This window comes from Chlorocebus sabaeus, chromosome 20, assembly GCF_047675955.1.
Source record: "Chlorocebus sabaeus isolate Y175 chromosome 20, mChlSab1.0.hap1, whole genome shotgun sequence".
In the NCBI taxonomy this organism is placed as follows: domain Eukaryota; kingdom Metazoa; phylum Chordata; class Mammalia; order Primates; family Cercopithecidae; genus Chlorocebus; species Chlorocebus sabaeus.
The window spans coordinates 135170973-135194796 of record NC_132923.1 but is presented as its reverse complement, the minus strand read 5'-3'; the positions used below and the strand labels follow the sequence as shown (position 1 = coordinate 135194796).

The following is a 23824-nucleotide window of genomic DNA, read 5'->3' as shown; positions in this document are numbered from 1 at the left end:
GGGGCGCTCCCTGGACACTTGCCACCCGTTGCCGCCAAGGCCAGAACTCCGCGGAGCCCCTGGCAACGGAGCGACGCGGTGGCGGCGCTGGGCGGAGGTTGCCCCGGGTTCGCGTACGTCCCTCGGGAATTTTGTCCCGGCGTGGCTCCCGTAGCCAGACGCTTCACCCCGCCCGCCCTACTCCCGCCCCCCATTCCCGCCCGCTGGCTCCCAGAGCACGCTCCGCCATGGCGGCGCCGTCGCTGTGGCGTCACTGTCCTGGCGGCCAATCCGAGGGCTGCGCGCGTGTCCCTTACGCGCTTCTATTGCCGGGAGGAAGGGGGTGTGTCGCGCCTGCGCAGTGGTCTTGGCCACCGGCTCGCGGCGCGTGGAGGCTTCTCCCGGACGCACGCGAGTCAGACTCGGGTTGGGGTCCTGGCGGCGGCGGCGCGAGCATGTCGTGGCTTTTCGGCATTAACAAGGGCCCCAGGGGTGAAGGCGCGGGGCCGCCGCTGCCTTTGCCGCCCGCGCAGCCCGGAGCCGAGGGCGGCGGGGACCGCGTCTTGGGAGACCGACCGGCGCCCAAGGACAAATGGAGCAACTTCGACCCCACCGGCCTGGAGCGCGCCGCCAAGGCGGCCCGCGAGCTGGAGCAGTCGCGTGAGTGCGGCGGAGCGGAGCGGGTGGGACGGTCGGGCCGGGCCGGGAGCTCTGGCCCTTGCTGCTCCTCGCCGCTGTCGGCAGCCACTTCCCGGGGGAGACTGCGCCCCCGGAGCACCCCCGGCCGGAGCCGTTTCGCGTGCCGGGAGGATCAGACTCTTTCCATCACCCTTTTGCACCTCTGCAGCTGTCAAGAGCGGGTCAGGTGCGGAGGTGGCGCTCACGGGTTACAGGGTCAGGGCCTGGGGCTGGCCCTGGTCTTTCAGTTACCACCGAGTGCGTGGGATCTTTCTGTGCTTGCTGCCTCCACGTGGCGCAGGCCGAGGCGTGGCCATGTCGGTAGATGGGTTTGTTGGTTGGTTGCTAGCAATTGCCATATAACGAGGGAAGCATATTTGAGAGTTATTTGGTTCTAACAAGAGTCTAGCAGATTTGCAGTTCTTGTTGGAAGACGTTAGCGTTTGCACGGCGAGGTCTGTGAACCGCAGGTCAGGCCGTGCTGCCCAACTTGAGGAAATCCCTGACCCAAGGCCCTCAGGTGTGAGCACTCACCATGTTGGCCAGGCTGGTCTTGAATTCTGGCCTCAGGTGATTCCCCCACCACGGCCTCGCAAAGCGCTGGGATTACAGGCGTGAGCCACTGCTCATGGCCTTGCTGGGTAATTTTAATGATCAGGTTAGGATGGGAATCAAGGGCTGGACTTCAGGGCACCTCAGAGGACAGCGGACTTTGGTGACGGACTTTCTTGCTGCAGGCTCATTTGGAGGGTTCCTTTCTGTCCTAATTCCTGGGGCTTTTCACCTGCTAACTTCACTTAGAGATCGAAACTTGTCCCACTTCGAGAAGCTGAATCTTAGTTATCAGTGGTACAGGCCTGATTGAGCAGCCTTAGGCCGCCGAGGGCCTCCTTCCCATGGTGCAGACCTGTGCCTCTGAGTTGCTCCAGTCCTGGCAGCCCCAGAGCCCCTGATCTGCAGTCTGCTCTGCCTGGGTTGCCAGTGCCTTGGCCTGCCCTCTCTGTGGTCGAGCGGGGCCTGCCAGGTGCACCGTGGGGGGGAGCCCTCCATCAGTCTTTGTTTCCTGTGGATTCTGTTCCAGGTGTGGACTCTTTCATTCTTTCATTTTTATCCCTTCCCTCCTTCCTGGCCTGACTGCTGGCTGGTGAGAGAGGTTTCTCCAAAGTTTGCCGCTCCCTTTCCGTCCTGGACCTCTTTTTCCCCGGGTGCTCCCTGCCATGCCCATCTGCCTGGTAGTCCCTCTGCAAGCCCGTCCCCTCCTGGCTTCCTGTGTGCCCCTCTCCTGGCAGCAGGGTCTCCGAGATTCGGCTGGAGCCCATTGCTTTGGCCTTGCTGCTCTCCGGGCAAACAGGCGGCTCCTCCTCACAGCCTGGCTGCCTCCTCTGTCCCTGGAGGCAAAGCCCCATGCCACCTCGTTCCCAGGGTCTTCCCTGACCCCTCCTGCAGCCTGTCCTTGGAAGCCAGACCAGCACATTGTCCCAGAACTGTTTGTGTGAGCACCAGCGCTCGCCCTGCCCTCCACAGAGGGGTGCCTGGAGGAGACCCTCGTGCCCAGTGGGTGTGAATCCATGCGCTGGGAGCACGTCCTGGCACAGGGTCACCCCAAGGTGGTGAATGGTTGTTCTCATTCTAATAACGAGAGGCCACACGAGCCCCAGACCTGCTCTTTCCCCTCTCATCCTCCCCAGAGTCACTGGGGGTGGGAACTGTCAATGAGCCATTTTCAGGGGAGGGAGTGGCCTCAGCTTAATCCAGCCAAAGGTCCTCTCGGGAGGAATAGGCAGAGCGCCTCACTGTGATGCCCACGTTCCTGTCACTGTTCTGTGGCAAGACCCTGGGGGCTGACACACCCTCGGCCCCCTCTAGATCAGAGTGAGAGTGGTTGAGGGCCCCGGGGCCCTTCAGCCCTTGGCTTCCTTAGCTCACCAGCCAAACCCATTGACCTGGCACTGTCTTCCCTGAGAGGCAGGTCCCTGTCCCATCTGTGCTGTGGTTACTGGGGCCCCCGAGGTTGGCCTCCAGGCTCCTTCCTGGAATCTGACGCTGATGCCCGTCAGGCCAGTTCGTGCCTAACCACAGGCCCAAGCAGAGCCACCCCGCACGCCAAAGCATCGCTGCCTCTGTCTGAATGCAATGAGTGCTCCCCACGGCGCTTCACGTCTGTGTCAGTCACCTCCAAAAATTACACCTGAGCTGAGAACAAACGCTGAGCTCTAGGTAGTGGTGTGTTTGCTGCAGTTGACTCTGAAGGCTTCAAAAAGTGAGACGGGGGGAACAAAGCCCCAACCCAGGAACATCGGGGGTCCCTGCCGGCTTTACGGACGTGTCTTTCTGTGTTAGAAGATGTATTTATTTATTTACTTATTTGATATGGAGATGCGCTCTGTCGCCCAGGCTGGAGTGCAGTGGCGCAACCTCGGTTCATCGCAACATCCAGCTCCCGGGTTCAAGCAATTCTTCAGCCTCGGCCTCCCAAGTAGCTGAGGTCACAGGCGTGTACCATTGTGCCCTGCTCTTTTTCTGTCTTTAGTAGAGACGAGGTTCGCCACATTGGCCAGGCTGGAGATTTGTTTAAGTCTCTCTCTATCCAGCCGCAGTGTAGTGACATGATCTGGGTTCACTGCAGCCTCTGCCTCTGGGGTTCAAGCCATCCTCCCACCTCAGCCTCAGAGTAGCTGGGATTACAGGCGTGCGCCACTGCACCCGGCTGATTTTTGTATATTTAGTAGAAATGGGGTTTCACCACATTGGTCAGGTTGGTCTCTAACTCCTGGCCTCAAGTGATCCACCGCCTCAGCCTCTCAAAGTGCTGGGATTACAGGAGTGAGCCACCGTGCTTGACCAGAAGATTTTTATGGTAAAATTTTGTGATGGGAAAACTGTCATCCCAGAAAATTTTGAGACCTGATGCTTAGGCCTCAGCAGCTCGGAGAATACGTACTTCTGTCCCAGAACACCCAAACGTCGACCTGTCAGTTCCCCACTAGGAACAAAATGTAACTGGGGACGTTGTCGTACACTTGCCCTCGTCACCCTGAGCGTGTTGGCTGGTATCCAGTTCTTATTCATTCTCTTTCTTGCCTGCATGTGCCTGATGGCAGATCAATGACAATAGCCATTGGAAGCTTAGGAAAAGCGTTTGTAACGTGAAGAAATAGAGGACCCTTTAGCCATCACCTGACTTTCTGTTGAATTGGGAAATAGCCTCCTCCCGTCCACGTGGGATGGCCTTCCCGATGTGACCCTCCGAGACCGTCCGTGGGGGGTAAAACCCCACAAATGCACCAGCCCGTGTGCTGGGGACGGGGCATCGTCACGCCAGGTCTGACTGGGAAGGAGGATGGTGAGGCAGGGCTGGGGCTTTGAGGTCGAGGCGTGGCCGTGGATTCCAGAAAGCCCCTTGGCTGATGTGCATGCCTGCCCAGTGGCATCCGGGTACCCTAACACCTGCCCTCCGTGCCCCTGCATCCACAGGTTATGCCAAGGATGCCCTGAATCTGGCACAGATGCAGGAGCAGACGCTGCAGCTGGAGCAACAGTCCAAGCTCAAAGTGAGTGGAGCTGGCGTGCGTGGGGAGGCCGGGGTGCACGTGGGGTTTGGGCGTGGAGATTGGTGGGCTACTGCCGGTGGGTAGGGCCAGCGACGTGTACATGGGCAGCAGTGGGGCCCAGGGCCAAGCTTGGGCGCCTCATTTCACAGAAGGAAACAAGGGGAGGTGAGAGACGCTGCTGCAGTGCCACCCAAGAGGGAGGACCAGTGTTGGTGAGGGTGTCTGGTCGTCTAGAGGGCCTGGGTCTTCTTGAGGTTCTCACCTCATTTCATTATGCTCAGCGGGATTTTTTTGTTTTATTTTATTTATTTATGTTGAAACGGAGTCTGTTTCCCAGGCTGGAGTTCTGTGGTGCCTTCTGGGCTCACTGCAACCTCCGCCTCCTGGGTTCAAACAATTCTCCTCTCTCAGCCTCCTGAATAGCTGGGATTATAGGCACCCGCCACCACACCTGGCTACTTTTTATATTTTTAGTAGAGACAGGGTTTCACCATGTTGGCCAGGCTGGTCTCGAACTCCTGACTTCAAGTGATCCACCTGCCTCGGCCTCCCAAAGTGCTGGGATTACAGGCATGTGCCACTGTGCCCACCCTGTTTCATATTATTTTTATTTTTTTATAGACAGAGTCTTAGTCTGTCTTCCAGGCTGGCGTGTAGTGGCGTGATCTCGGCTCACTGCAACCTCCACCTCCTGGGTTCAATCTCCTTCCTCAGCCTCTGAGCAGCTGGGACTACAAGAGCCCGCCACCACAACTGGCTGATTTTTATATTAGTAGAGATGGGGTTTCACCATGTTGTCCAGGTTGGTCTCTAATTCCTGACCTCAGGTGATCCACCCACTTTGACCTCACAAAGCGCTGGGATTGTAGGCTGGAGCCATGACGCCCGGCCCACCCAGCAGGATTGCTAGAATAGGCACGAGCTCTGCCCTCATCACGGTCCAAAAGTGAGCACCTGACCAGAGCTGCCCAGAAACAGCCTTGGGTCGGGTTGGTGTCCGGCCTCCTTCCCCGGGGGCCTTCGCAGGCTTCTGCTGGTGCTTCTCTGCCTGCGGGTCTGGATTCCCCCAGGGCCTGAGCCTGGGTGCAGATGCAGCTGGAAGCCCCGAGCCTGCTGCACACACTAGTCCGCGTACGGAGTCTCTGCCGTGCCAGGGCCCGTGCAGACACAGGAGGGACTGTCGGGCAGCGCCAGCCCTGAGAAGTCCCACGTGGTGGGTGCTGTGCTCTGCAGGAGTACGAGGCCGCTGTGGAGCAGCTCAGGAGCGAGCAGATCCGGGCGCAGGCCGAGGAAAGGAGGAAGACCCTGAGCGAGGAGACGCGGCAGCACCAGGCCGTAAGAGCGCGAGAGGCCGCGAGGGAGGCCGCCTGACTCCAGGGGATGGCTCGGGGCAGGACTGGGAGCCGGGCGCGGTCCCGGGCGCTCTGGAGTCAGCCTTTAGAGCTGCCCTTGGAACAGCCTTGCACAAACGCCTAAGACCTGCAAAGTCCCTCAGTGCTGAGTCGGACGGGAGGTCCCCGCCCCCCCATGTTTGTGCGAGGCCGATGGCGCGTGGGAGTCCCGATGCCCGGCCGGGTCGGCCCTGAGTGCAGCTCCCGGCTGAGATGTGTCCTTGCCGCCCTCTTCTCCCCCAGAGGGCCCAGTATCAAGACAAGCTGGCCCGGCAGCGCTACGAGGAGCAACTGAAGCAGCAGGTGAGCTGAGCCTTCCCTGCGAGGCGCCTGCGTCCCTGAGAATGTAGGCGGCTTCGTACCGGTCGGTGGGTCAGAGGCCGTGGGGCAAGAACGCTGGGGCTGCTGATGGTGGGTGCTAGTGCCGGGGAAACTTCCCGGACAGACGCACCGGCACACGGGCACAGGCACACATGCAGAGAGGTGTGCACACACGTACAGGGAGACACAGGCACCCCCCCCACGGGAACACACACACTCCCTGCTCACATAGGCCCACACACACCCCCATAGAGGCCCACACACGCACACCCGCAAACACACCCCCATACACACGGGCACACACACCCTGCACACAAGTACACACCACCCCACACATGGACACACACCCCGCACACGGGCACGTACACATCCCCGCACATGGGCACACACACCCGCACATGGGCACACAGACACACTCGCACATGGGCACACAGACACACCCGCACATGGGCACACACACCCGCACATGGGCACACAGACACACTCGCACATGGGCACACAGACACACTCGCACATGGGCACACACACTCGCACATGGGCACACACACCCCCGCCCACACCCACATGGGCATGCATAACCCCTCCTGCATGGGCACACACCCCACCACGGGCACACACACCCCCTGCGCATACACCCCACACGGGCAGAATCACCCCCGCACACCCCTGCATGGTCTCTCCAGGCACGTGGAGCCTCCTTGTCTCCCACCCGGGTGCCCAGCTGGCAGCGTGGGGAGTTGTGCTTGTGATGGCTGGTCAGTGGCAGAGAGCAGGTCTCTGGGCCCATCAGAAAAGCCTGGGTGACATCTGCTCCCCACTCCTTAGGGCCCGTTGCCCTCAGTCCTGAGCTCACAGGCGGGGTTCACGTGTTGCCTGTTGTGGCCATTGTAGCTTTAATGTTTAACTGGCAGAAGACAGCGGCTTCCTTCAGCACCGCGTGAATCAGGGCGGTGGTGTTGGGAGGTCGGCCACGCAGTGGCCCTTCTCAGGGAAGCCGCAGTGGGGGCTGTTTCTGCCGCTGGGGAGTTTGGGTTCTGAAAGCAGCCCCTCAGCGACTGCCGTCCCGGCCGATGTTACCCGTGTCTGTGTCAGGCTGTGGCATCTGCAGGCCCCCAGGTGTGCGGGACGCTTGGAGCCCCCGGTCCTGGGGCAGACACAACCTCTGGATTGGTGCTGAGCATTTTTCTGGTTTTAAAGGCTTTTCTCTTTTTCTGCGGCTTCTTCTCAGCAACTTCTCAATGAGGAGAATTTACGGAAGCAGGAGGAGTCAGTGCAGAAGCAGGAGGCCATGCGGCGAGGTAGGCTGTCTGCTCTCCTGGCTGGGGCAGAGGCCGCGGTGGCAGCATGGAGAGCGGGGGCTGCTCGTGGACCTCAGCGCCTGACAGACACTTACCCGGCGTGCACTGAGCCTGAGCCCCTCATAGCTACCAATGCAGTGGGCAAGGCTGCTGGGGCTTCCTGGGGTAGGACTCCCTCTCGGAAGACACCTCTGTCTGCGACCAGACACCAGGGCCTGTGCGGGGAGGGCAGGAGCTGCTTCACTTCATGGGAAGAACATGGGCCTTTTTTTTTTTTTTTTGAGCTGGAGTCTCACTCTATCACCCAGGCTGGAGTGCAGTGGCACAATCTCAGCTCACTGCAGCCTCCGTCTCCTGGGTTTAAGCAGTTCTACCTCAGCCTTCCGAGTAGCTGGGATCACAGGTGCCTGCCGCCACACCCGGCTAATTTTTTGTATCTTCAGTAGAGACAGGGTTTCACTATGTTGACCAGGCTGGTCTTGAACTTCTTGACCTCGTTCTCCACCTGCCTTGGCCTTCCACAGTGCTGGGATTACAGGCGTGAGTCTCTGTGTTCTGCTTCGAACATGGGTCTGTACTGTCCTGTTTACTGTCTTTGCTTTACTGTCCCCGATGAGGAGCACAGGTATTTGGTGCCACGTGGCATTGTCGGTGAGGGCCCCAGGCGAATGTTTGTCACCACTTTACCGGGATGGGCTTGTGGTGAGGTGTGCACGTTTACTATTCCATAGCCCGACACGGCACGGCACGCGCCTCCGAGTTCTGACAGCTGTGTTTCTGTGTGAGGGGGGCTTCTCTGGGAACTCCACATTCCAGTTCTTTGCGTTAAAGCGAACGTCCTGACAAGGTGCCTGGGCCTCTGGGTCGGATTTCAGGGGCCCTGATCCACGGGCAGGGCCGGCATGTGCACCGTTCCTACAAAGGCCTGTGTGTGTCTGTCCATGGCATGGTGCGGGCTGTGGTATGGGCCTGCCCATGGGCTGGGCTTGTCCGTAGCGTGAGCCAGTCCATGGCCTTAGCCTATTGGCAGTGTGGGCCTGTCAGTGGCCTGGGCCAGTCCGTGGCCAGGGCTGCTCTGTGGTGGCCTGTCCGTGGCGTGGGCCTGGTGGCGGCGTGGGCCTGTCCGTGGCCTTGGCCTGCCAGTGGTGTGGGCCGGTCCGTGGCATGGGGCTGTCCACCCTGTGGACGGAGGCAGACGTGCTGCACTGCGTGGCACTGAGCTGCCCTGCTTCTCTGGGGCAGCCACCGTGGAGCGGGAGATGGAGCTGCGGCAGAAGAACGAGATACTGCGAGTGGAGGCCGAGGCCCGGGCACGCGCCAAGGCCGAACGAGAGAACGCAGACATCATCCGCGAGCAGATCCACCTCAAGGCGGCCGAGCACCGTCAAACCGTCTTGGAGTCCATCAGGTGAGCGCTGCCGAGGCCCATGCTGGCTGCAGACGGAGCCCCGCAGGTGTGAGTCGCTGTTCCTGGGGCTCTCCAGCTCTTCCAGGGCTGGCCGCCGTAGGCTGGCTCCTTGGTGGGGTCACTGCCCCTCTGTCCTGGCAAGGCCGGGCCGCCATCTCAGGGCCTCAACCTGCTCTTGCTACGTGGCGTGGATCTTCTTGTCCGTCCTGGTCATATCGCTGCTTTCCCCACAGGACGGCTGGCACCTTGTTTGGGGAAGGATTCCATGCCTTTTTGACAGACCGGAAGAAAGTGACAGCCACGGTAAACATTCTTATAAAACAGGGCTGGGAGGTGGCTGAGGGGCAGCCCGTGTGGGCCTCCTGGAGCCCTGGGTCCTGTCCCTGCTGGCTCTGCACAGGCCCTGGCGCTCTGCCAGCACAGAGCAAACCCACGTTGTACCTGCTGGCCACGGCTGCTTCTCCCTTCTCAAGCTGGAAGAAGAAAACACAGTTGCCAGCCTGGGCCACACAGTGAGACTCCACCTCTACAAAAAAATCAAACATTAGCTGGGTGTGGTGGCAGCGTCTATGGTCCCACTATTCGAGAGGCTGAGGTAGGAGGATCACTTAAACCCAGGGAGGTTGCAGCTGCAGTGAGCTGAGATCGCACCACTGCACTCCATCCTGGGCGACAGAACAAATCCTTGTCTCAAGAAAAAAATTGTCAAGAGTGGTGGCTCACACCTGTGATTTCTGCACTTTGGGAGGCAGAGGCAGAGGCAGGCGGATCACGATGTCAGGGGATCGAGACTATCCTGGCTAACACGGTGAAACCCCGTCTCTACTAAAAAAAAAAAAAAAATACAAAAAATTAGCCATGAATGGTGGCGGGCGCCTGTAGTCCAAGCTACTCAGAAGGCTGAGGGAGGAGAATCACGTGAGCCGGGAGATGGAGGTTGCAGTGAGCCGAGATCCTGCCACTGTACTCCAGCTTGGGCCACAGAGCGAGGCTCCTTCTCAAAAACAAAAAAAGACCCCGACTCCATTTTGCAAAAACTTTCTTTAGTCCCTTATAAAACCCTGAGAGTTTGAAGTTCACAGATTCCTCTCGTTTAAAGCCTCACTCTTCTGTGCTCAGGCTCCAGCCTGCTGTGGTGGTGCACTACGTAGCACACAGCTGTGTCCTCCGTCCCCCCGTGCCCAGCACACAGTAGGTGCCTGGCACACAGTGGGCAGTTGCTCTGCCGTGGTGCGGGTGCCCTGTGCTGTGACTGCAGCGCCTGCCCGTGGCCTCGCCAGTGTGACGGTGAATGTCGCCGGTGGTGTTTCCGCCCATGTTGGTGAGACGGCGTCACGTGAGAACATGAGGGAGCTGCTTAATGCACCGTTGAGTTTTGTGTATTTGTGTTTAGAGGCAAGGTCTTGCTCTGTGGTCAGACCGGAGTGCAGTGGCACCATCTCGGCTCACTGCAAGCTGCACCTCCCCAGTTCAAGCAGTTCTGCCTCAGCCTCCCGAGTGACTGGGATTACAGGCTCACGTCGCCACGCCCAGCTAATACAGGCCTGTGCCACCAGGCCAGGCCAGTTTTTCTATTTTTAGTAGAGATGGGGTTTCACCACATTGGCCAGGCTGGTCACGAACTTCGGACCTCAAGTGATCAGCCCGTCTTGGCCTCCCAAAGTGCTGGGATTACATGGGTGAGCCACCAGGCCTGACCTACGTTTTTGTTTGTTTTTGAGACAGACTTTTGCTTTTGTTGCATAGGCTTGAGTGTAATGGCACGGTTTCAGCTCACTGCAACCCCCGCCTCCCGGGTTCAAGCGATTCTCCTGCCTCAGCCTCTACATAGACAGGATTACAGGCATGTGCCACCATGGCCAGCTAATTTTTTGTTTTTTAGTAGAGACAGGGTTTCTCCAGGTTGGTTAGGCTGGCCTCGAACTCCCGACCTCAGGTGATCCACCCGCCTCAGCCTCCCAAAGTGCTGGGATCGCAGGCCTGAGCTACCACGCCCAGCCGGCGTAACTGATTTTTAAAACGAGTCAGAGATTTCGGGTTCGCCTTGTTTTCCAGGAATAAAGTACCATTTTAGTGGCCAAGAAAGTAGCAGAGGGTGTGGCCCTGTGACATATCCAGCTGGGTCTGCCCAGGGCCCTGCTCAGTGACCCGGGCTTTGCAGGATTTATGCTGCCAGTTGCAGAGAAAATGGCCCTGAGTGAAGGCGCTGTGACGGCCCCGCCTGCCTCCTGTAACCGCAGGGCTGTGGGATTCGGGGCCGGGAATTCGGGTTCCTGTGCTGCCAGCACACAGCCCTGTGCTTCTCCCTTGGGCGGAGAGAGGGTGGGGCAGCCCCGTGCATGTCCCGCTCTAGGAGGGAGGGAGGGTGGGGCAGGCACGCCAGTGCCGTGTCTCTGCTGCAGGTGGTTGGACTGACGCTGCTGGCTGGCGGGGTCTACTCTGCCAAGAATGGGACAGCCGCGGCGGCCCGCTTCATCGAGGCTCGGCTGTGGAAGCCGTCCCTGGTGAGGGAGACGTCCCGCATCACGGTGCTGGAGGCGCTACAGCACCCCTTCCAGGTAGCGGCTCGGGCCTGGTCCTCCCTGAGTGCGGTTCCTGGCTGAGTCCCCTCTGCCCCACGAGCAGAGCCCACCCGTGCACACCCTCCTGTCCTTCCCTTTTCCCCGGATGACAGACAGCTGCACGCTCCTTCACGCCTGGGTTTTCCTGTCCAGCGCTGTAGCTCGGGTCTGCATCAGTGAGACTCTTGCCCCGTCTGCCTCGGTCTCCCCTGCTTGGGGCTCTTGATGGGGCCTGGGAGCACATCGGGGTCCTTGCAAGTCCCGGGACTTGGGTGTGCTGGTGTGTGTCGGGGAAGCTGCTACAGGCCATGGTGTCTGGCGGCCTCCCTGGGGAGCCGTGCCTCTGGCCAGCCCTCCAGGTGCCTGCTCTCCACACGGGGGTGGTGGGGTCTCCACAGGTCACTTGGTGGGTGGTTAATGAAATAAAAGTCAATAAGGAACTGGAAAATGCCCCCAATCCCTGCAACAGTCACCCAGTCTCCCAGTGGGATAGGGTTCCAGGTCCTGGCCAGTCCTGGTTGTGCTTTGGGGCAGCTCCGTTTCGGTGTGTTACTGAGCGTGTCTGTGCGTTGGTGGCTGTGCCATGGCTGTGGCAGGTGACCCAATGGCGCTTCCCCTTCCCCTCCGGCAGGTCAGCCGGCGGCTCCTCAGTCGGCCCCAGGACGCGCTGGAGGGTGTTGTGCTGAGTGTAAGTCGGTGTGCCTGGGACCGGGGAGGTGCAGGCAGGGGTCCCCAGAGCTGGGCCGTGCTGTGGCCCTTGCTGGCACTCGTGGTGGTGCCGAGGAGCTTTTGGCTTCTGAGATGCGACCGCTTGGACCGTGCCGAGGATAGGCTGTCTGTCAGCTGGGTGGCACCCCGAGGAGTGGAGTCCACAACAGGGCATTGCCACAGCCCCTACTCCCAAGGCTTCTGTGGGCCCTGAGTGTGTCCCCCAAGTCCCCGTCTTCCCCGGCAGCCCAGCCTGGAAGCGCGGGTGCGCGACATTGCCATAGCAACAAGGAACACGAAGAAGAACCGCAGCCTGTACAGGAACGTCCTGATGTACGGGCCGCCAGGCACCGGGAAGACGCTGTTTGCCAAGGTGAGAGCACCTGGCTGCGCAGGTGGGCCAGGGGCCACTGGGGTCTCACCTGCCTGCAGGTGTCTGGGGGTCGGCCGCCTGGGGAGTGGACTCCCCTTAGGCCTTTGTCCGCCCTCATGTAGGTTGAGGGTGCTGATGTGGGTAAGAGCGCCTCCCATCTTCCAGGCAGGGGACGTCTCCTATTTGGCAGGCCATGGCTTCCAGTCAGAGATGACCGGCAGGGGCTCCACACTCTGGGTGGAGTGTGCAGGCTTTGCAGAGGCGGAGGGAACATCTGTTCTGTCTCCCCTCACTCTTCCTGTCTAGAAACTCGCCGTGCACTCGGGCATGGACTACGCCATCATGACAGGCGGGGACGTGGCCCCCATGGGGCGGGAAGGCGTGACTGCCATGCACAAGCTGTTTGACTGGGCCAATACCAGCCGGCGCGGGTGAGACGTCCCCACAGCATGCACCCAGGCCTTTCACTGCGGCCCAGCAGGCTGCCTTCGGGGAAGGGGGTCCAGGTGGCTTTCTGGGACGTCGTGGTCTTTCTGCAGCTCTGTCCTTGTGGCCACGCAGGACGCCCGGCGGAGGGTCCCCCGGAGGGAAGGTCCCCTGAGTGTAGACCCTGGTGGACACGAGGCCCCCAGCGTGCGGAGGCTGCCAGTGGGATACTTGGCTCAGGGCAGAAGGGAGGTGGGTGGGTGTAAGGGAGAGGGGTCTTCACAGCTGCAGGGGCGCCACCTCCACGGCTGTCCTCCCTCTGACATGCGTGCAGGTGGGCGTGGGCACCGGCTCCTTTTGGTAGAACCATTTAGAAGTCAGCCGAAGACAACATGGCACACACCCTTCGATAAGTCCCACAGTGACCCCACGCAGGGCACAGCCTGGGCACCCTGCGACCTCAGCTGTCCGCGTTGGCACCACGTTCCTCGTGGCTGGCACCCTCCCCTCTGGCCTTTGACCTTTCACTTTAGAAGATCCTGCCCCTGGTGTGGACTCTGAGCAGCCTTCAGCGTTGCACTGGGCCTTGTGGGGGAGAAGCCTGTGGAGCAGAGTGTGGTGCCCCCGTGTGCCATTGGCTTCCCGGGGCCTTGTGACGCTGGGCCGTGGTCAGCTGCCCAGAGGCCAGGCTGATGGGCTTCTGTCAGATCCAGGACTTAGGGCTCCCGATGGGGCAGAGGCTACACCCCTTGGGGATCTGCCCGCTCGGCCTGCTCCCGCCACAGCCGGACGCTGCTGTGGGCCGCTCCAGGTGTCACTCTCGCCGTGCTGGGCCTCCCTCTCGTTCACAGCCTCCTGCTCTTCGTGGATGAAGCGGACGCCTTCCTTCGGAAGCGAGCCACCGTGAGTGTCGCTAAGTCTCTGTCTGACCATGGGGGTGGTGGAGTGGACACAGCCGTGTCCCTGGGCCAGGCTGCAGCCCTCTGATCAATGTCTTTTTCTCTAAGTTTTGTGTGAAAAACAGCATTTTTTAGGTCAGCTGGAAGTTAAGTTATGGCTTTTGAAGTTTTTTTTGTTTTGGTTTTTGAGATGGAATCTCTCTGCAGCCAGGCTGGAGTGCAGGGGTACAATGTCGGCTCACTGCAGCCTCCACCTCCTGGGTTCAAGCAATTCTTCTGTCTCAGCCTCCCAAGTAGCTTGGATTACAGGTGCCCACCACCATGTCCAGACAGTATTTCTATTTTTAGTAGAGACGGGGTTTCATCATGTTGGCCAGGCTGGTCTCAAACTCCTGACCTCAGGTGATCCGCCCTCCTTGGCCTCCAAAAGTCCTGGGATACAGGCATGAGCCACCACACCCGGATGCCCTGGTCTCTTTTTATTTTTATTTATTTGAGAGGAAGTCTCGCTCTATGGCTTAAGCTGGCTTGCAGTGGCACAATCTTGGCTCACTGCAACCTCCACCTCCTTGATTCAAGCTAGTCTCCTGCCTCAGCCCCCTAAGTAGCTGGGATTACATGCTTTTGCCACCAAACCCAGTTATGTTTTTTTGTATTTTTAATAGAGATGGGGTTTCACCATGTTGGTCAGGCTGGTCAAAAACTCCTGACCTCAAATGATCCTCCCGCCTCAGCCTCCCAAAATACTGGGATTGCATGCGTGATCCACTACGCCCAGCCTTTTTTTTTTTTTTTGAGACGGAGTCTTGCTCTGTCGCCCAGGCTGGAGTGCAGTGGCCGGATCTCAGCTCACTGCAAGCTCTGCCTTCCGGGTTCACACCATTCTCCTGCCTCAGCCTCCCGAGTAGCTGGGACTACAGGCGCCCGCCACCTCGCCCGGCTAGGTTTTTGTATTTTTTAGTAGAGACGGGGTTTCACCTTGTTAGCCAGGATGGTCTTGATCTCCTGACCTTGTGATCCGCCCGTCTCGGCCTCCCAAAGTGCTGGGATTACAGGCTTGAGCCACCGCGCCCGGCCATCGCCCAGCCTTTTAATTATCATTTTTTTTTTTTTTTTTTTTTTGAGACGGAGTCTTGCTCTGTCGCCCGGGCTGGAGTGCAGTGACCGGATCTCGGCTCACTGCAAGCTCCGCCTCCCGGGTTCACGCCATTCTCCTGCCTCAGCCTCCCGAGTAGCTGGGACTACAGGCGCCCGCCACCTCGCCCGGCTAGTTTTTTGTATTTTTTTTAGTAGAGACGGGGTTTCACCGTGTTAGTCAGGATGGTCTCGATCTCCTGACCTCGTGATCCACCCGTCTCGGCCTCCCAAAGTGCTGGGATTACAGGTTTGAGCCACCGCGCCCGGCCTTAATTATCATTTTAAGACAGGGTCTATGTCGCCCAGGCTGGAGTGCAGTGGCACGATCACAGTTCACTGTAGCCTTGACCTCTCGAGCTCAAGCCGTCCTCCTGCGTCAGCCGCCCGCGTAGGCAGGACTGCAGGGGCACAGTGCCATGCCCGGCTAATTTTTTTGTAATGTTAGTAGAGATGGAGTTTCCTCACATTGCCCAGACTGGGCTCGAACTTCTGAACTAGAGAGATTTGCCCGCCTTGACGTTCTGAAGTGCAGGTATTACATATGTGAGCCCCCACGCCTGGTCAGGCTTTTTTTTTTTTTTTTTCCCCAGAGTCTCACTCTGTCTCCCATGCTGGAGTGCAGCGGTGCAATTTCAGCTCGCTGCAACCTCTGCCTCCCAGGTTCCCCTCGTTACCCAGGCTGGGCTATAAGAGATGCTCCCGCCTTGACCTTCTGAAGTTCTGGGATTACAGACGTGAGCCCCCATGCCCAGTCAGGGTTTTCTTTGTTTTTGTTTTTGTTTTTGTTTGATACAGAGTCTCACTCTGTCGCCCATGCTGGAGTGCAGTGGTGCAATTTCAGCTTGCTGCAACCTCTGCCTCCCAGGTTGAAGTGATTCTCCTGCTTCAGCCTCCCATGTAGCTGGGACTACAGGTGTGCCACTACCCTGGCTAATTTTTGTACTTTTAGTGGAGACAGGGGTCTCATCATGTTGGCCAGGATGGCCTCAAACTCCCTACCTCAGGTGATCTGCCCGCCTCAGCCTCCCAAAATGCTGGGTTATGTGCATGAGCCACCGTCCCTGGCCCTGGTCAGGCTTTTGAGTTTAGATCCATGAAAGTGTGGCCGCGTCCCTGCTCCCTGCAGGAGGGAGGCCTGTGGGACCTTCTGCTGTGGCTGTTTACAAGGCTTTGCTCATGGTGTCTAAAGCTAGAACCTTCTCTGTAGGAGAAGATAAGCGAGGACCTCCGGGCCACACTGAACGCCTTCCTGTACCGCACGGGCCAGCACAGCAACAAGTGAGGGAGCATCCTAGACCCCCGGGTAGGGCTGTGCAGCCATCGCCCTTGGTTCCCACCAAGCGACCTCAGGGGCCCTGGATCGCAGTGCTGGGCAGCACCCGTGGCCTCAGCGTGTCCACCTCGGATGTCCCCTGGGAACGGCCCAGCTCGGGACAGCATGGGGCGTCACTGAGGAACACGCGGGGGCCTCCTGGGCAGAGCCGGAGTCAGTCCTGTCCTCACGGCCCTGTGCGATGCCGCCCCAGCTTGCAGGTCCCTCTGCCCCTGGGTTTCTGCGGTCCTGTGCCGGCAAGGGAGGTGGTCTGATGGTCTGAGGCTCTGCTGGGTCTCCCTTGGAGGGTGAGGGTGCCCTGGGGTGGGAGATGGAGACACGTTTGCTCCCACGGGAAGCTGGGCACGAGCAGGTCCTGTGTGTTTGGGCGGAGCCTGGGGCCTTGGCCCCCCGACCCAGATGCTGAACAGGGGTGCACCCTCCAGGCCTGGGGGCCTCCCCACATTGTGCGTCCTCCGTGAGCTGCTGCCCTGAGGTCCCCAGTATGGGGATCACCCCACGGCAGGCTCCCTACTTCCTTCCAAATCCCCTAAGTTTGAGTTTTTTAGTCTCTTGGGCCCCTCCAGCCCCAGTCACGTGTCACACGGAGGATCAAGTCGTGCCAGGCGGCCGTGGCCGACCCCTCAGGCATGTTGGTCTCCCTGGCTCAGCTTCTGCTGGTAGACGCTCCCTGGAGCCCTGGCTCAGGTCCTTCCCAGAGAGACAGGGCTGGGGCCCTGCTGAGCCTCCGCTGCACCTGGGACCCCGAGGTCCTGCTCCTGGCTCATGTGGCCACTCCTGACATGGACTCTGGGTCCCGCATCCCTGCTCCCAGCACGGCGGGGCTCGGGCAGCAGGAGGAGTGGTGGTCCTGGTGCTGCCTATCAGGCTAGGCGAGGATCAGCAGGGAAGCACCATATGGGGCAAGAACAGAGGCCCAGGAAGCCGGGCGGAGGGACAGCTGGGTATGGTGGGGCAGGCGGCCGACCAGGGCTGTGCCTGCGTCCTCGTGTTTCTTGCTACTTTAGATGCTTCCTGTGGGGGCTGAGGCGGCCCGTTCCCCTCCGTGCAGCTCGGCCACCAGCCCCAGCATCCTCATCCCCACCCCGCAGGTTCATGCTGGTCCTGGCCAGCAACCAGCCCGAGCAGTTCGACTGGGCCATCAACGACCGCATTGACGTGATGGTTCACTTCGACCTGCCGCGGCAGGAGGAGCGGGAGCGCCTGGTGAGAATGTATTTTGACAAGTATGTTCTTAAGCCGGCCACAGAAGGAAAACAGTAAGTGTCCCGCCTCACCCGCCCCTGTCCAGGGACCCTCGCTCAGGCCCACCTCGCCCCTGCTCTCCAGACGCTCCCAGCAGGTCCCATCACAGGGGTGGGCACCGCCTCCCTGTCCTGTAGTTTTGCACAGGAGCCTGTGGGCCCCAAGGGTCCTAGAGGCCACATCCAGGGAGGTCCCGCCCCCCTTTCTTCATCACCACCTGAGAACAGCCTGGTGGCATCTCCTTGGGTTTGGGGGCAGAGTTCACCATCACTTACAAACCTTCAACATTCCTTTTTTTGGTTTTTTTTGAGACGGAGTCTTGTTCTTGTCCCCCAGGCTGGAGTGCAGTGGCATGATCTCAGTTCACTGCAGCCTCTGCTTCCTGGGTTCAAACAGTCCTTTTGCCTCAGCCTCCTGAGTAGCTCAGATTATAGTCACCCACCACCATGCCTGGCTAATTTTTTTTTTTATTTTTAGTATCGTGAAACGGGGTTTCACAATATTGGCCAGGCTGGTCTCGAACTCTTTACCTCAAGTGATTCACCCTCCTCAGCCTCCCAAAGTGCAGGGATTACAGATGTGAGCTACCATGCCTGGCCTCTTTTCCATTCCTCTTCACTCCACGGAAGGCTGTAAGGAATTCCTGTGCCCAGCCACCCCGATGGGAGGTGACGTGGAATGTTGCTCTGAGACCCCCATGTCGGGATTGGAGAGAGAGGCTCCTCATGGTCGCCTGCTGGCTGCCGGCCTGGCCTTCCTCCAGCTGCCACGCCCGGCCCTGGAGCCTCATGGTGTGGGGCGCTGCTCTGGCTGCACTTGTGCCTTGAGGCCATCAAGCTCCCTGTCGCTGGCGGTGGGTGCAGCAGGCACGGCGGGCAGAGCCCTCCAGGTGATGAGGGGCCCTGGGGCCACACGCTGCTGCCTCAGGAACACTCCAGATGAACAGAGGCTGCTCCACTTCTTGGCGTCCCCAGGGCCCTGGTTTCTGAGTCCTTTTGTGCACGTGACCCAAATCCCTGCTGTTGCCAGTGACGACAAAAGAGAGCCTGGTTGCCACTGCGACCTGCTCCATGCCAGCCCAGCTGTCTGGGCCTGTTTCCCTATGCCCTCCCCTACCCTGGGCTCCCCCCGCCCCCACAGCTGCTCGTAGCCCTGGCACCATGACTTGGCGTCTGTGGCCTTCAGGCAGGTGCTTTTCTAGAAGTCAGGGCTCGCCACTCCCAGCGTAAAGGCCATGCGTCCTGCGGTGCTGTGTGAGCAGCTGTGGGCAGGGCTGCTGTGAGGAGTGGTTGGGGCTATCTCCAGGCCCTGCAGCCGCTCTCTTCCTGCTCAGTCTGGGCCTGGCCTGCAGCAGACAGGGGATGCAGAGCTGGGCTGTCACAGGGAGAGGGCCCCTCCCAAGGGGACATCTGGCATGGGTGCCCGCCTGGCTGCGTGTCTTCCAGCCCCCACCTCGTGGTGTGGGAGCCGCTGCCTTGGCCGGCCCACTTGGGAACTCCTTCCCCAGGCGTCTGAAGCTGGCCCAGTTTGACTACGGGAGGAAGTGTTCGGAGATCGCTCGGCTGACGGAGGGCATGTCGGGCAGGGAGATCGCTCAGCTGGCTGTGTCCTGGCAGGTGAGTCAGGCTCGGGCTCACCCACCCAGACGGGAGCCCAGCTGCTGTGGAGACGGCCAGTTGTGCCTGTCCCAGCACCAGTGTCATGCGGGAGCTTCTGTTGAGGGGTTTTCTGTGCACAGACGTGACACGGGGCACCCACCCCAGTTGGGCCACTCCACATGGTGGCGCACCCCTGCTCATGCCCTCAGGAAGGGGGGGCCCATTTTGGTGGCTGACAGTCACACGGGGCTCTTTGGAAGCCCGTCCAGCGTTGCAGTAGCCTGCGCTCTGCCAGGTGGGGCGGGAGGCTTCAGACTCTCACCTTGGCCAACAGACACCTCCTGGTGTAAATGCTCGTCAGGACAGGCCCTGTGTGAGTTGGGGGGTCAGGATGGAGGAACGTCGTGTTTTCTGGACCAAATCCCTGGGCTTGGTCCTGCTTGACACACAGGTGGGAGTGGCCTCTGATTGTCCCACAGCCAGTTGTTCCTTGGAGGCCCCCCTCCTGCAGCTCCGTGGCTGCTCCAGGGACGGGGAGCCGGGACTCACAAGAGTGTGGGCGTGGCCATCCAGAAAGCTTTGGTCTTTGGAGGTTGCTGGAAAAGCAAAACTAGGTCTGTGGGGCCAAAGGCGCCATGGCCACACACAGGCATCGCCGCCTCTGGGGTCTGCAGAGTCTGTGTGACAACCTGGTCACTCAACCTAGTAGTGCTTTTGAATGAATGTGTGTCAGATTAATGAAGTAGCCAACTACCTTGATTTAAACATTGCAGCCGGGGTCTATAGGGGCTGTATTAGTCAGCACAGGCTGGGTTATGCCGCTGTGACAAAGAGCTCCAGATCTCAAACCCCATCCTTGTGGGCCAGCTGAGGTCTCTGTTCCAGGCCATCCCCACTTGGGACCACGTCTGTTTCCACAACTAAGCAAGCAGAGGCCAGGCATGGTGGTGGCTGACGTTTGTGTTCCCAGCATTTGGGGAGGTCAAGTCAGCCAGATTATTTGAAGCCAGGAGTTCAGGACCAGCCTGGAAAACAAGGGGAGACCCCATCTCTACAAAAAATAAAAATATTAGCCGGTCCTAATTGTGCATGCCTGTAATGCCAGCTGCTTTGGGAGGCTGAGGTGGGAGGATCACTTGAGTCCAGGAGCCAGAGGCTGCAGTGAGCTGTGATTGTGCCACTGCACTCCAGCCTAAGCAACAGAGCGAGACCCTGTCTTAAAAAATAAGAATAATTTGGGCCGGGCACAGTGACTCATGCCTGTAATCTCAGCACATTGGGAGGCTGAGGCAAGAGGATCACCTGAGGCCAGGAGTTCAAGACCAGCCTGGCCAACATGGCCAACCTCACCTCTACTAAAAATGCAAAAATTACCCGGGCATGTTGGTGGCACATGCCTATAGTCCCAGCTACTTAGGAGGCTGAGCCAGGAGAATCTCTTGAATCCAGGAGGCAGAGGATGTGGTAAGCCGAGATGGTGCCACTGTCCTCCAGCCTGAGTGACAGAGTGAGACTCCATCTCAAAAAAATAGTAATAAGCCGGGTGTGGTGGCTCACAGCTATAATCCTAGCACTTTGGGAGGCCAAGGCGGGCGGATCACAAGGTTAAGAGATGGAGACCATCTGGGCAAATGGTGAAACCCCATCTCTACTAAAAATATAAAAATTAGCTGGGTGTTGTGGCACATGCCTGTAATCCCAGCTACTTGGGAGGATGAGGCAGGAGAATTGCTTGAACCCAGGAGGCAGAGGTTGCAGTGAGCCGAGATCACGCCACTGCACTCCAGCCTGGCAACAGAGTGAGACTCCATCTCAAAAAACTAAAACTAAAACTAATAATAATTTGGGCTGGCCCAGTGCAGTGGCTCACACCTGTAATCCCAGCACTTTGGGAGGCCGAGGCAGGCAGATCATGAGGTTAGTTGATTGAGACCATCCTGGCTCATGCAGTGAAACCCTGTCTCTGCTAAAAAATAAAAAAAAAAAAAATTAACCGGTCTGGTGGCGGGCGCCTGTAGTCCCAGCTACTTGGGAGGCTGAGGCAGGAGAATGGCATGAACCGGGAGGCAGAGCTTGCAGCGGGCCGAGATTGCGCCACTGAACTCCAGCGTGGGCGACAGAGCGAGACTCTGTCTCAAAAATAAATAAATAGATAAATAATAATTTGGGCTGGGCGCAGTGGCTCACACCTGTAATCAGAGCACTTTGGGAGGCCAAGGCAGTGGATCTCCTTGACTTCAGGTGATCTACCCCCTTTGTCCTCTCAAAGTGCTGGGATTACAGGTGTTAGCCACCGCACTCAGCCTCTTGAATGTTTTTCTCATAAAAGGGTGTTGAATTTGGTCGAATGCTTTTCCTAAATCAGATGAGATGGTCATGTGGTTTCTTTCCTCCACTCTGCTAATATCAATTGATTTTTGTATAAACATTTTGTATGTGGAACGTTGACTGATTTTCGTATGTTGAACTATCCTTGCATTCCAGGAATAAATCCTGCTTCTTCGTGGTGTAGAGTCCTTTAACTATACTGCTGAATTCATTCTGCTGGCATTTTCTTGAGGACTTTGCCAGTGATGCTCATCAGGGATATTGGCCTGTCATTCTTCTTGTGATGTCTTTGTCTGGGTTTGATATCAGGGTAATGCTGGCCTCCTAGGATGAGTGAGGAAATGTTCTTCAATTTGTCCCAGAGTTTGAGGAGTGCTGCTGGTTCTTCATGTTTTGTGAATTCACATGTGAAGACATCAGGTCCAGGTCTTGTCTTTGACCTTTTATAGTTTGAAGATTTTAGGTTCCCACAAAAGTTGCAAGGGTAGCACAGAGAGCTCCCAAGCCCGGGGCCTTGCCACGTGGTGAATGTCATGTGTCACTGTTGGCCCACCTGGGACTGGGTCTTGCCCCAGAATCCCACCCAGGAGGCCACGTGACATTTCGCTGTCACTTCTGGTGGGCTCTGCCAGGTCCCGTGCTTCCTGGCGGGGTGGCCCCGTGAGCATCTGCTCAGCCCCTTTCCTCCACTGGGCCCTGGGTGAGGTGCAGCCACTTGGGTGCACCCTGAAGGTTCCTGCACCTGTTTGAACTCTCTTCGGTCGGCTCAAGACCAAAAATGTTGAGCAGTCCTGGGCCCCTGACGCACAGTGGTGGTCCAGCTCCAGTCAGTGTCTCCCCACACAGTGGCTCTTGGCGAGGTGTGGGCGCTGCCAGTGCGGACGGGCACCACGTGGTCATCCCCATGGCAGGTCCCGTCGTGGCAGCCGTGTTGTGGGAGGATGGTGCGCTGCCGCCCCTTTACCCTGTGAGATGAATCCTGCCTCTGGGAGGCACAGCCAGGATGGGGTTAGGGACCCACTCAGCTGTCTGGGAAGCGTCCCCCGCCCTGTGCTTCCTCCAGGCGTCCTGTTGCACTCCTGAGCATAGTGCCCAGTGGGCGTCCCCATGCCCAGACCCTGACCCACAGGTGCCTCCCCTTGGGGACTCCACGCCTTTCACTGGCACTGGGATGCAGAGCGACCTGTCCATGGCAGAAGGGCTGGACCTTAGGCTGCCTGAAGCAACACCAAGGGCCCCAGTCCCAGCAGCTCCAGCCTCTGTGTGCTGGATGCCAAGCCCTGTGCCAGGAGGACAGGGAGGTGGGGGCAGGGTTGACCTTGGTGCCCTGAGGTGGGCAGTGGCTGCCTCTGCCCTGGCGGCCGGTGAGGGTCAGGGTCTGAGGGTCTGAGGTGCAGTGCCACTTGGGGATGCTGCCTGGCTACGGCTGAGACACACAGAGGGTCTGCAATTCCCCTGCCTCTGGGGAGCTGCCCTGGGTCAGCTGTCAGTGGGGCTTGGCCTTGGGCTTTCTAGTATTAGAAAGTCATCGAGAAACAGCAGTGTTGAGGACGTAGGCAGGGCTGTGGCTCTGCAGGGGCCACTCCTGGTGTCCACACGCATGCTGGGCTCTGCTGAGGTGTGGGAAGCCTGTGTTTCACCCTGAGGCCGTCCTGGTGCCCCTGGTTTGGCCCCTCCCCACCTCGGGGACCTGGTGTGCATTGGGGGTGGGGGGTTCCTACGGCGGCCTCCCTCAGCTCCCTCTCTCCTCACTAGGCCACGGCGTATGCCTCCGAGGACGGGGTCCTCACCGAGGCCATGATGGACGCCTGTGTGCAAGATGCTGTCCAGCAGCACCAGCAGAAGATGTGCTGGCTGAAGTCAGAAGGGCCTGGGCGCGGGGACGAGCCCTCCCCATCCTGAGTCCACATCGAGACCCACACCTCACGGAGCCCATCAGCGGACCCCTCCCACCCCCAACTTCCGGCCCCTGCACATTTAGGAAATATTCCTGGATGGGGAAGGGCTGTGCCCAGGGCCTCTGTGCACCAGGTTAGCTTGTGGTGGGGGTCGGCCGTTCTGCCCCCCAGGACACCCCCTGTTGTGGGCACTGGCTAGGGAGGGGCAGGCCTCCTTCCTGCCCCTTAAGACACTTGGGAGATGCATTTTCCATGTGACTCAGAGTGGGAGGGGAGGCTTTGCACCCCAGCCCCTGCCCAGGTCACGGGGAGGGTGGGTGCCGGCTGAGCCCCCAGGGCAGCAGGAGAGGGGCGGGTGGTGTCTCTGTTCTCGGCTCCCACAGCAGAGCTGGGTGTTGGGGTCCTGCCGGGACCAGACCGAGGTGGGGCGGCCTGAAGCCTGCTCCCCACTGCAGCCGGCATACCCCGGCCCTGTGCGCACTGGTGGCCCCGAGAATGCCCAGGCTGTGGCCGGGAGGAGGGAGCCTGGCCGGGCGTCTGAGGCCACTCTCAGCTGGCCGGTCCAAGCCTGTGGCTGGAGCTGGGGTCTGTTTACCTAATAAAGTCCCACAGGTGCCTCACCACTGTGTCTGTCTCTTGGCTGACGCGGGGTGGGGTTTCCGGGGCCCCCTAGCGTTCTCCTGGGGTCAAAG

At 59.3% G+C, this 23824-nt stretch overlaps 1 protein-coding gene across 1 annotated transcript; it reads left to right on the top strand.

Moving 5' to 3' along the window:
• Window positions 1-325: 325 nt before the first annotated feature.
• On the top strand, window positions 326-23752 carry ATAD3A (ATPase family AAA domain containing 3A). The gene is made up of 16 exons (XM_037985209.2): window positions 326-639; window positions 4132-4208; window positions 5442-5543; window positions 5843-5902; window positions 7149-7218; window positions 8461-8626; window positions 8860-8929; window positions 11029-11184; window positions 11819-11875; window positions 12143-12268; window positions 12575-12699; window positions 13546-13597; window positions 15938-16008; window positions 17155-17322; window positions 18816-18924; window positions 22990-23752. Exons 1-16 carry the CDS (start codon window positions 435-437, stop codon window positions 23134-23136), a joined length of 1761 nt encoding a protein of 586 aa, XP_037841137.2. The 5' UTR covers window positions 326-434; the 3' UTR covers window positions 23137-23752.
• Window positions 23753-23824: the final 72 nt, after the last annotated feature.